This window comes from Gadus chalcogrammus, chromosome 14 (genome assembly GCF_026213295.1).
Source record: "Gadus chalcogrammus isolate NIFS_2021 chromosome 14, NIFS_Gcha_1.0, whole genome shotgun sequence".
Taxonomy (NCBI): domain Eukaryota; kingdom Metazoa; phylum Chordata; class Actinopteri; order Gadiformes; family Gadidae; genus Gadus; species Gadus chalcogrammus.
In genome coordinates, this window is record NC_079425.1 from 7,308,709 (window position 1) to 7,321,081 (window position 12,373).

Here is a 12,373-nt window from a genome sequence, read left to right on the forward strand (position 1 = left end):
CCTGTCTTTTAAGCATCGCTACCGCTTTAACGGGACGGGGCTGTGACGTGAGAAGCCCCTCGCGGGATAACGGGCCGAGAGAGAGCGGGGTACAGTTGGACCGACTCCCAAACAGCACCTGCAGCAGATAGCATCACAACCCAGGGTTGCATTCTCCAAAGACCCGGTTTTTCTTTGGAAAATGAGGGACTATTCGGCGCCTCCGAGTCGTGGAGGCGCGTGTGTGTCCTGCTGCCAAGTTTGTATCTTTGCGTTTACTGCGCTTCTGCTCGTGGCGGAGAGGACCGCGGGTGAGTTCTAACCGGGACCGCGCACAGAAAAACGCACACATAGACACACGCAAGCAGCCTGCAGGCGAGGCACACTGCGGGCCTATGCTCATCGGCAGTGCTACAGTCAGTGGTGTCAATGGGATATCAATTAAAAATACAAAAATGAACTATACAGAGGATGCCGTTAAAGTTTCAGTGGTATTTTAAAACAGTTTGGACCTGTGTAATGACATGACTGGACCCGCCTCTGCAGCCAAAACCACTGCGTCTAATACCTCCGTTTGTTGTGAACATCTGCCTGCCGAGGAAAATGCCAACTCATCGCTAACTGCGACCACACTGCCTGTATGCCCTACGGATACAACTGATGTTACAGACTCAGACTGTTACAGCGTAACACTACCCTACAACACACTGTTTATAAGAATATGCAGCCATGTTGTCAAGTTTGAGCGCCCTTTTTTTGGAGGTGATATGGGCGCGGGGATGGGCGTACCCCAGTATTATTTGGCCTACCCCGCACGACCAGCCTACCCGTTTGTCAGCTAGAACAGTTCGGATTACATCGCTAGGGTGATGGACATGGTGTGAGCGGATTGGAAGGAGTGATGAGGCAGGTGGCAGCTACTGAGTATTATGCAGCAGGCTCATTAAATGGGACTAGAGAGAGAGAGAGAGCTGCAGAGAGCATCAGACAGTCTGGTTGTGAGTGAGAAGTAGACTATCTGCATTACAAAGGTCATTTAGATGACAAAATGAAAACGTGTCCTGGTGGAGATAGAAATGGAATGTCCAAGTACGCATGCACACAATCACACACCCATGCACTGTCACTGATCCCATCTCACGTCATAGTTTGCATACTGTAGTTGTTTACATCTGGTGTGAGCATTAGTAGTGGCCAAAGCTAATGCAAACATTAAATGCCATGACAGTATTGATCTAAAATATTCTGAAATAAACATAATCTTGTGTGTGTGTGTGTGTGTGTGTGTGTGTGTGTGTGTGTGTGTGTGTGTGTGTGTGTGTGTGTGTGTGTGTGTGTGTGTGTGTGTGTGTGTGTGTGTGTGTGTGTGTGTTATCTCTCTCTTTTACAGTTATCTACTGTTTTGTCTACTATTTGTGGATCGGACACAACTACTGCTATGCTTACCTGGCTGGCTTCACTGCCCTGTTCCTACTGCCCGGTAAGATGATATGATAGGGGGATAAGGATGGAACAATGGATGGTTAAGATAGCTAGTCATGCTGGTTGATTTAATTGATTTGATTGGTTGATCACATGTCATTCTCCTAGGCTGGGCTCCTCAGTGGCTGAGCTACCTGTGGTACCTTTCGGATGGACGCATACGCATGAAGTCCCTCACCTGGACACACATACTGCACCTGGGCATATTCAAAAGGTAGTGTGTGTGTGTGTGTGTGTGTGTGTGTGTGTGTGTGTGTGTGTGTGTGTGTGTGTGTGTGTGTGTGTGTGTGTGTGTGTGTGTGTGTGTGTGTGTGTGTGTGTGCTTGTGTGCGTGCGTGTGTGTTGGTGTGTGTGTATGTGTGTGCGTTGGCAGACAACACTAACAATTACTTCCATTTAGCTTCACCCCCCACAACTCCACCCATTTTCCAGATAAAATACATTTTATTTTCAACTGACGTGCTCTATGAAATGAGCTCAAGCAGCATACGTTTCTGAAACATTCATGATATATTTGATCACATAGTGACGTGACAAGAAGAGAAACTAAGATAATCTCTCTCTTTCGCTCTCTTTCTCTCTCTCTCTCTCTCTCTCTCTCTCTCTCTCTCTCTCTCTCTCTCTCTCTCTCTCTCTCTCTCTCTCTCTCTCTCTCTCTCTCTCACACCCTCTCTCCCTGCCCACTTCCGGCCTGTGTCTCTCTCCCACCAGGCTGTGGGAGTGCCTGGTCCTGCCAGAGGAGGATGTGTACGGGGAGATCATGCAGCAGGCGGACGTGTCGGCCCTGCGTCTGTTTGAGGCCCTGGTGGTCACTCTGCCTCAGACCCTGCTGCAGACCTACGTCCTCATCTGTACCGACATAGGCATCAAGTCCCCAGGTACAGCTGGGAAACCGCGCTGCTGCTGCTGCTACTATGTAGCTCGATCTCTTTCTGGTCAAAGGTTGTGTGTGAACTGATAAAGAACCTGAGATGGAGCGTTTCAGGAGGGCATTTCTTATCCTATGGTTTTTCATCTTCCGCAAATGTTTTTCTTTCTCTTCGGGAATGCAATCTATTGTATTTTCCTTACTTAATTGTTGTTGACGCTTTGGCAATATTGTAATATGCTCTGTCTTTCTCTTTTCCCATTCTCTTCTTCTCTTTCTCTCTGACTAACTTTATCCTTTCTCTTCCTGTGTGGCTTTCTCTCCTCTCTGTTTCTCCGTCCTATAGCTTCTGTTTGCTTTGTGGTGTGCCTGATATCCCTGGCCTGGGCCCTGGTTCTCTATGCCAGGGCCTGCTCGCTCATTAGACCTGGCCACCTGCCTATGACCCCTGCCGCCATACTATGTAGACTGCTATGGAGGGTGGGTATTCTCCAGAACACAAGAGCCTACTTTTTTTCTACTTTCTATGTTTACTCAAGTCAATATGTGTGGATATATGTGCACTTTATGTGGGTGCTTGTGCTTGCATGGACTGTGACATTCAATTTTTAGATGAGATTGTATGTAATGTTAACAAAGGCGATATGTCTATTCTGTTGGAATCTGTTTATGTTTGTTTGTATGTGCGCGTGTGTGTGTGTGTGTGTGTGTGTGTGTGTGTGTGTGTGTGTGTGTGTGTGTGTGTGTGTGTGTGTGTGTGTGTGTGTGTGTGTGTGGGGGGGTTTGATCATTCTTCACCTCCCTGTCCACAGGTGGGCATGCTGGGATCTCGGTTTGCTATTCTCATGCTCTTCACACGGATCTTCAAACAGTGGATCCTTGGGGTCATAGGTCAGTCTGGATTTTAGAGGCTGATGCCAATCCCGACATTGGGGGGAAAAATAACAATATCAATATATCGGCCAATATTCATAATGTACATATCGGTTGTTCGATGTTTATATTGTGTTATCCTGGGGTTGGAGCAACTCCTTGTGATTTGCTGCTCAACCTCCAGGAATGCTTCGTGCCACAGCAACATCACATTAAAATAAGGAGCCAACGGAACCAATTAAGTGTATGGAGGAGCTACTAACCTTCACACAGAACCTGATGTAAAACTGTGTTAGGAGTGTTGAAATGGATGTGCTCGTTTGAACTACATCACCATTTCTAAAGTTTTCATATCGGTGCATATCGGCAAACATATAGCTGTGATGTTTGATAGTCCAATATTGGCCGACTGATATATCCATCTGGCTCTTATATCAATGTGCATGCACCCATTTGTTCAGCGATGAGTCTGTGTGCTATGTCTGTAATCTCTGCGTGTGCCTTTGAAGATGACTAATTTGCTGGACGATTGTTAATGGATGTGAATGTTTCCTTTGGGGGCTGGCTGCTTGTTGTTTGCTGTGACTCAGGTGTGCACTGGCTAGGCGCTACGTTTTGGATGGTGTCCCAGCAGACAGACATCATCAAGTCTGTTGGCCGGTGGAGGCTCTTCAACCTGGTGCTGGGAGCCATACACATCTTCCTCTTCCTCAACGTGAAGTACGGACAATCCCGCTATCGCATGGCCGGGTTCTACCTGGTGAGTCGTCCGTGTGTGTGTTTGTGTGTGTGTGTGTGTGTGTGTGTGTGTGTGTGTGTGTGTGTGTGTGTGTGTGTGTGTGTGTGTGTGTGTGTGTGTGTGTGTGTGTGTGTGTGTGTGTGTGTGTGTGTGTGTGTGTTGTGATGGAAAATCTACATGTTATGTTCAGGGTCTTAGTGTTTCATGTGATGTAATCTGGTTTCACATCCCGTTCTTGGAATCTTGCTATTCTGCAAGGTCTTCTAAATATGTAATTCTTAGTGTTTCATGTGATGTAATCTGGTTTCACATTCCGTTTCCGTGTTGTTGTCTGTAGTTTGGTTTGGGCCTGTTTTACTTGACCCCCTGGGGAGCGTAGAGAAGCAAAGGGTGATAAGGAACAGCCTCAACCACCTTTTCAACCTCTGAAGAAACTTCAATCAATAGATTAACATCTGGTTAACAAAGGTTCTGTTTTATTGGGGCCAACTGCCCTCAAGGATCCGATCTAAGTGTATAAAAGCTCCTGACTCCAGCTACTCAGTGGACTTCTCCCCAGCGTACCTTGAGTATGAAGTAACACGCAAAGAGAAGCTCCCATCTGGGGCCTCAGATTATTGTAATGTATGCCTGTTATGTTGTTTGTTGATGCATGTTGTGATGTATCTTTGTTCGTACTTTTAATACAAATATATATAAGCACTAATTGTCAACAGTATTGTGTGCTTTTTGCATCTAAATATCTCATCTGCTTAGACGCAATATCTTACATTAGAAATTGCCACGACAGTGTGTGTGTGTGTGTGTGTGTGTGTGTGTGTGTGTGTGTGTGTGTGTGTGTGTGTGTGTGTGTGTGTGTGTGTGTGTGTGTGTGTGTGTGTGTGTGTGTGTGAGCGTGTGCGTGTGCGTGTATGTGTGTATGTGCTTAAAATTGGTGTCACACATTGGTCACTCCCTTTGTTTGGTCACTTCCTGTGTTTAGTGGGTGGACAGGAATCACATTTAGTTTTGGCAAGGCAGGCGTCATTGATTGGAATGTAATGTAATGCAAGTGCTGTGCTGTACTATTAACAAGACAACATTAGGTGAAATGCAACAATGTGCTTAGAATTTAATTCTGTTAAGTTTAATGAACCACGCTGCAGAATGCAGTATTGAACAGACAATCTCATCTCATCGTTAAGTCAATAAGATGTGAAAACAAGAGTTTCTTGAATGCAGACAAGAGTTTGCTTTTTTTAACTTGGCCTATACCAACCCTATTCAAAAGTCATATGCATCATATTTTTAACATATAAAAGACAGAAGAGCAAGAGATTGATTATTCCTGTACTATTCCACAATATTATGCTATTAAGGCTCAGATGTACAACAATCAAGAATCATGTTGTGCATTAAGGATGGGCTGGCGATCTGCCATCAAAGCGTTTAGCAGAACAGCTACACACTTTTTTTTCTAACTCTGGTCTGCTCATAAAATGATGCCACACCCAGGCTAGAGGAGTCTGCATGTCGCAGTTGAGTCAATAGTACCCATGTAGGTTTTCATTAATGACCAGTTGGTTGGAGATGTCTCGCTCTCTCTGAGCTGGTGGGGTCTTACATATTCTGGTAAATGGCAGACACATTCTGCCAGCCTGATTTGAAAGGGGTCAGAATGTGTTATATTTGACACAGTACAGCAGGTGTCCTTGTTTACAATATTAACACATTATTGTCTAAGAGCCGCGAGCAAAACACTAATGGCTAATAGACTGCAACCTCGACCGTCTGCACTGATGTTCTGTCAGACATCCAGGAGACACGTTGTCTAGTCATGTCTTGGCCTCGCCCATATTTTCCCTAATGTTATGCGACAAATACTCATGAATAGGTTCTCAATGATCTCATACTCTCTGAGTATGACACAGACCCTTTAGGTATTGATTTACTGAGTGACTCTTCACTCTTCCCATCACTGAATGAAGTCAGCCACCATATGTCCCCAGGGATGTTGTTTTTTCCAAACAGAACAGTTAAAATCCCAACAAAATAAACAACACATTCCAACATGCCTGTACATGAGTACGTCTGTAACGTGTGAACTGTACCTCAGTCCAGAAAGTGACTCAGTTTTCATTGGGACAATGCCCCATACACAATCTTACACAAGACTTGAATTAAACTTCCCTTCAATGCAATTCACTTCTAATATGAGCTTTTGTACACTGTTGATCCCCTGTTGTAGGCCATGTGGATTGAGAATGCCTTCCTTCTGTTGGCCTCATCCTGGCTGTTCAGCATGGCATCATGGGATACCGTGGGCATACCGGCAGCTGTGTTCTGCAGCTTCCTTATCGGTGAGACACAACTACAACCATACTAATACATGTCTGGGAGCGAGAAAACCACTCAAACTCATTCACTTTACAGTATATATATCAACCGTTTATCTCTTGCTTACATCCCTTTCTCTTCCTTCCCCTTGTTGTCATCAGGAGTCATAGCACTGGTGTTGTACTACCGTTTCCTTCATCCAAAGTCCTTTGAGATCTTCCAGAGTATTCGCCACAGGGGGATCGGAGGAGCCTGCACAGAGAGAGGATCTACACTCTCATTGGAGGAGAAAGTGACCCCTAGCTTCAATCGCCATGTTGCACTTTCCGGTAGGTTCTGCAAAATCCGCCTAGTATTTCTCCAGCAGCCGGCCAGCCATTTTGATGTGTACCTATTGTTGTTGTTCATGCTTTGAGGTGGTGGAACTCTCATGGACCTTCCCCATCAATGGGAGGGATGGAGGCACCATCACTGGCTGCTGATTCGCCTAGCCATGAAGACAGGGGACGTAGGCAGGATCTGCTCAGCCTATGGGGAGGGAGGCTTGGCAGGACTGATGGGTCTGGACGAGGAAGTGGTTTACTCCCCTGACATGCCTCATCATACCCCGGTAGGTTGAGAAACCTTACGTTTCAGTCTAGTATGTCATTCAATTATTTTCAAAAGTTGCTTTCTTCCAGGAAACGATTTCAATTCAATTTTAAATAATGGCTTCCAGTTTTTCTGATTATAACCTTAAAAGCTATAATTGGGCTCTTGTGTTCTTTCGTGCTCAATCATCTCAGGTGCCACAAATTCTGCCACATTCTCCTCCCCAACCTTCTCCTCTACCGACTCCTCCACCGCATCCACAGGTAATGTCCTCCTCCTCTTCTTCTAGACATGTCCATGAACCCCAATGCATTGTTGGTTATTAATGGCAAGAACATTTAAATAAAATAAGAAAATATGGTCAGCAAATGGTGACATAACGATTAAGCAAGTACGGCAGCAGTTCTTGCCAGCTGGAAGCTGGAGTCTGTAGCGATCGCAGGCCTGTATAAGCTCGTCCAATCATTTCATACGGGTGACATTCGGCCCGTATGAAATGATTGGTTGGCTTGTGTGTCTACCTACCTACCTGGCTACCTGCGCACACTCTTCCCGTGCCCTCATGGCATATCACCGTAGTCCTCCACAAGGCTAGGCAGTCTATTGCTGAAGTGTTTTTGGCTTACTGTGGCTGGTTTCTCCGAATTGCCTCACCTTGCTTTAACAGAGGTAATTAACACTATTAGAGCTAGACCTGTGCTCAAGAAGGCTTTAACACTGCCCCCCGACTGCCAACACAGTCAACTACAAAATTTGCTCTCATCAATGTTCTGTCCTAGTAAGGTAGATCAATAAATACATTTAATCTATGGCTCGTGTTTATGTTCCTTAAGCATGATTTTGTCTTACTCTCAGGTGACAGAGATCATTCCGGCCTCAAAGCCATCTCCAAGCCCTGTGGTGGCCAGACCTGTGAAGAAGGCCCCGACCGCAGTGTTTCACGGCCTTAAAACCCCTCCCGAGGTCATCCCTGTGGAGGTGGACCTCACTGAAGAGAGTGGAGACGAGTTATCCAGTGCCCTCGTTTCAGAGGATAAATGTACGCACACTCAGCGAAACATACAAACACTAGCTTTGATAACCAATGATGATGATGAGGATGAGGATAGTTATTTATATTTAGTTTATTTATATTTTATTTCATATTTGGAGTCATATTTGGACTACTTTTGTTTTTATATGAATTACTAAGACTGCCTGTTTGACTGTCTAGCATACCTAGTTAACACACGTGCTAATAAAAACCCGCTTGTCGCTCTCAGGCGATGAGGATTACCAGAGTGCGGCGTACGGCTCCCCCACCGTGTCGTCCCCGCAGCTGGCCGGGAGCCTGCGGCACATCGACAGCGTCAACGCCAGCCTGACCGAGGCCTCCTCGTCCGTCTGCTCCCTGGACATCAAGACCCCCGGCTGGTCCGACGACCGCCGCTCGCCCCTGCTCATCACGTCCCCAGAGGGCGACCAGGCGGCGGCGCCCGGGGAGGGCACCACGGGCGCCTACTTCAGCGCCGAGGCTCCGTCCCCGTCCAGCGGCAGCTACCTGGGCTGGGGCTCGGAGCTGTCGCCCATCTCCGCCTACCGCAGCCCGTACCGCATCCGGGAGGCGCGCTTCGTCACCTCCACCCCGCGGCTGGAGCCCCCGGCCGAGGACGAGACCCCGGCTCTGGCGCCGGCGTCCGTCATCATCACCCCGGCGACCCCCGGCAACACGCCGGGCACCACCCCCGGGGGCAGCACCCCTAGTGCCAGCACTCCCGGAAGCGCCCCGTTGACACCGATCATCTCCAACACCGCTCGAAAACAAACGGTCCAGCTTGTGGACTACAGAGAAAGGGCGGTCTAGTTAGAGTCGGAGGGGAGGCGCTTTGAAGGGACTTTTGAGTTAAGTATCTCTGTTGAGTATGTCCACATTGGCCCAGTTGTTGTTGTTTTTATCAGTTTTCATTCTTTTCTATGGCAGTGATAAAAAAAGTAGCAAGTGTGCTTCTCAATCCGGTCAATCAAGGCATGAATAATAACAGTTTATATCAAATTTACAGAAATACAGACCTTTTAACTAATGAAAAGCAAAAAATGAGTTATTTCATATCCCAGAACGAGGTTCATAGGTGCTATGGATTGTAGAACCTGCGGATGTTATTTATTTCAGCCGTCGTTATCTAGGTCATGCACCTTTAAAATATGAACCCTTTTAAACTAACTAGCTTACCACCGAAACTAACCGATTCTGCTTCAACAGTGGTTAGTGCGGCTGACTGCACAGAGATGTATATGCTTTCCGGCTCGGGTCGAATCTGCTTAGTAAAAATCCCCCAAGTTTGCGTGGCATTCCTTTCCCTGCCGTATTTACTCAAAATGTGCACGTGTTTTGGTCTTCGTCTGTCCATAGTCAGCAATTGGGCTTTTACATTAGAATGCTTCATGGCCTTTTTTCGTTGGCGATACTCCGCCATTTTGTGATGACTAGAGAGTTGTAGTAATACAAATTCCTAAACTAATGTAAATATGCATAATCAAACTTTGTTGAAACACGGTATCGCATGAGAAATTGCTGTGGAATTCAATTTCAAAAGACAAATCATTTCCTGATTAATTACTAAGCAATGACCAAAAACCCCATTGCTACCAATAACGTTCCAATGCTCCTATGCTTCCAAAATGGAGGCAGTCATGCCATGTGACGTCACGATGTTCAAGCCCTATAGCTGAGATAGGCTATGACTCCCTCGAATGTCTACTGAACAAATGGGCAGGTGAAAGAAAATAGAGATTCAGTGTTATACATTTAAAATATCCCTTTCGCTTCATATATTTTGACTAATCATGCTGTAGGAAGCGGGGATCTGTAAGTGTGTAATTGGCTAACACAAAAGAAAAAAACTCAGTTTACACTTACCGGTAATACAATCTCCTTCTGAAATCTTCATCCACCCAAGCAAGTGAGTTTCTCTGTAAGAAACAGGAAACAATGCGTTACTCAGTTCCTCTGCCGTCTCCCCCGGAAACCTTGGTATAACTTAGTGGTACTTCTTGATCCGAGATTGTACGTGATGTACAGCAGAGAAGGATAGTCACTGTTATGTACAATCACACCATGATGGTGCTGTGTATAATTGCCGGGCATGAGCAACACTTTACACATCAAGGTAGAAGGTATGCGATCTACCTCTATCCGTCTATCATCTCCATGTATTTGTTAACCTTTTAACAGAGTAATGATGTTTATTTTATATTCATTGCTGAGATATCTTGACATAGCACTTTAGAAAAAATGAGAGACTACATTTTGATGAGGCGGGTCAGAAACCATAGTAGGGCTGGGCCATAATTATTATGCTATCACAATGATCCTGGTTATTTACCATTGTATGGACTCAGAGGTGCCATGTTAAACGCAAAATACATTACAATCAATATGTGATGAAATCCAAGTATTGAATTGTAAACTATATTTCAACCTTATGTTTGGAGCATTTTAAATGCATACTTAATCATTACCTAGCCCTATTGTGTTTATATATTTTCTGTAGGCTTATGTAATGATAAATAAATATATAAAGAAAATGAAGAAGGCAATTTATTTTCCATGAAAACCTTGTTATATTAGCAATATTTTTCATTTGGTTTGTTTGCTCTTTGATCAGTTTTAAAAAAGATAATTTTACATAGATCATATATAGACCATTCTCCCTTTTCTGTTTTGATCTCAGTTAAATACTGTACAATTGTTATTCAATTCAAATATATATATTAAAATCTAACAGCAGAACATAATAATGGACCGACTGAGTAGTAATTTGCTTTGAATTTGGATGCATTGATAGGCTTGTATTATGTTGTCAGAATGTAATGGGATCTCTTTTAACTATACGTAAATTACTCTTTTAACCTTTGTATTATTTTAACAATTCCCCTTTAATATTTTTTTTTTTTTGATAATTGCATTTAATTCATTGTAGTATATATGTTAGTTTCGTTTTACTATAGATAATCAATTAACCTTCAGTCACTTTCAATAACAAAATGTTCAATTACTTGTAAATGTACAATTACTACACAAACCGTAGTTTCCTTTCTGCTGTATGCATAGGTACATACATACTGGTACATTTTTTGAAACAACAACATAACAACTACAGAAAAGTAAAGTGTCGGCTAATATCAGAATAGGCACTCTGCCTCTGTCAAGTCATTGTCTGCCTGAGAAGTGTTAAAAGTTTGTCAGTGTAATGTAATGAAACTTTAGAGACTTACTGCATGTTTTTATTTCACACAAACAGCCAGGGCATTGTATCTATTGACGTGAAAACAGGAAAGCACTTATCTACACGCACATTGCACATGCTCTGTCTGTGCAACACTAATACACACGCTAATAGTGAATCAAAGTGCACATCTAGAATCCAACATGCTTCAGAATGCCAAATGCCTTTGCTTGATGATCAATCGACACATTGTCTTGTGGAAGCTATAGTGTCATTATTACTGTCAATCCTTCCTTTCCTTCATTTGTTCTCTTTCACTTCGATTTTCTACATTTTGCATCTGTTCACAATTATTTGATTTCAAACTCATGACGGTATATGACAATTCACAGTGTGTGTGCTGTTGTTTTTTAAATGAATTTATGGTTTGAAACTATTACCATTAAGGGATGTGTTTGTTCATCATATGTAAGACGATATGTCTTCACATCATCCTACACCGTGTTCGAAATCGAATGATTTTCACAGTGATGGTAGATGATGATTGGTTGATTACTGTGCTATTGTTGTGACAGAATAAACACATTCTTTATCGCAGTGCCGATGTTTGGTTTTAGATAGCAAATAGCCAAACCCTCAGTTCACATTAATCAGTCTTTCAGTTGATCTTGTAATGTATGATGCATTGCAAACTCACAAATGCCAAACAAGGAAAAACACATTGAAAACAAACCATAACTATTTAAAACATTAATGATCTGTTTAAGATAGTTTCATATATTTGTGCGTAGGGCCTACACAGTACTTGTATACTGCTGAAGATTTTAACAGGCCTGAAGCAAACAGCCTTTATGAGTCACTACCCAAATTAAAGGTCATCTTTCGGTCTTCTCTGAACAGGAAGGTGGGTAGCAGCAGTTGTTAATGTCACAGCATACATATTACATATACAGCTTAAGTCTGAGGTGTAACCAACCACAGACTATCGAAGATCCTGAATGATATGGTCTCTGCAATCCAAACTGGTGTAAAGCATAAGTCAGCTTTTATAATCATAGAATGTACTCCCTCACATGTAGTCATACTGGTTTAATAAATAACAAAATAACAATGGAATACAGGGAACAGCGTTTTTCAAGTGATCATTTTGTCAGATGACCTGACTACAAGGAACTGAAAGCAGATAGTCAGCCACTGCAGAAAGAGCCAGACGAAATGCATTTGACATACGACGTCTGGTAAAAGAAAACCACAGCTAATTTGTTATGTTTTCCATCGAGCTTGCTTTTGATCAATTTGATATCCATTCAAAATATTTAA

At 43.7% G+C, this 12,373-nt stretch overlaps 1 protein-coding gene across 1 annotated transcript; it reads left to right on the forward strand.

Moving 5' to 3' along the window:
- Positions 1 to 161: 161 nt before the first annotated feature.
- On the forward strand, positions 162 to 12,369 carry xkr5b (XK related 5b). The gene is made up of 13 exons (XM_056607338.1): positions 162 to 290; positions 1,370 to 1,459; positions 1,570 to 1,675; positions 2,173 to 2,339; positions 2,676 to 2,809; positions 3,142 to 3,220; positions 3,793 to 3,962; positions 6,169 to 6,280; positions 6,419 to 6,586; positions 6,674 to 6,867; positions 7,043 to 7,111; positions 7,704 to 7,887; positions 8,111 to 12,369. Exons 1-13 carry the CDS (start codon positions 182 to 184, stop codon positions 8,689 to 8,691), a joined length of 2,163 nt encoding a protein of 720 aa, XP_056463313.1. The 5' UTR covers positions 162 to 181; the 3' UTR covers positions 8,692 to 12,369.
- Positions 12,370 to 12,373: the final 4 nt, after the last annotated feature.

What these genes read in the sequence shown, in the direction of transcription:
- xkr5b (XM_056607338.1), top strand. Translation starts at nt 182, where the DNA reads ATGAGGGACTATTCGGCGCCTCCGAGTCGTGGAGGCGCGTGTGTGTCC. An exon ending in TATGTAGACTGCTATGGAGG is followed by an intron (nt 2,810 to 3,141) that starts GTGGGTATTCTC and finishes CCCTGTCCACAG; the next exon opens with GTGGGCATGCTGGGATCTCG. An exon ending in GTTCTGCAGCTTCCTTATCG is followed by an intron (nt 6,281 to 6,418) that starts GTGAGACACAAC and finishes TGTTGTCATCAG; the next exon opens with GAGTCATAGCACTGGTGTTG.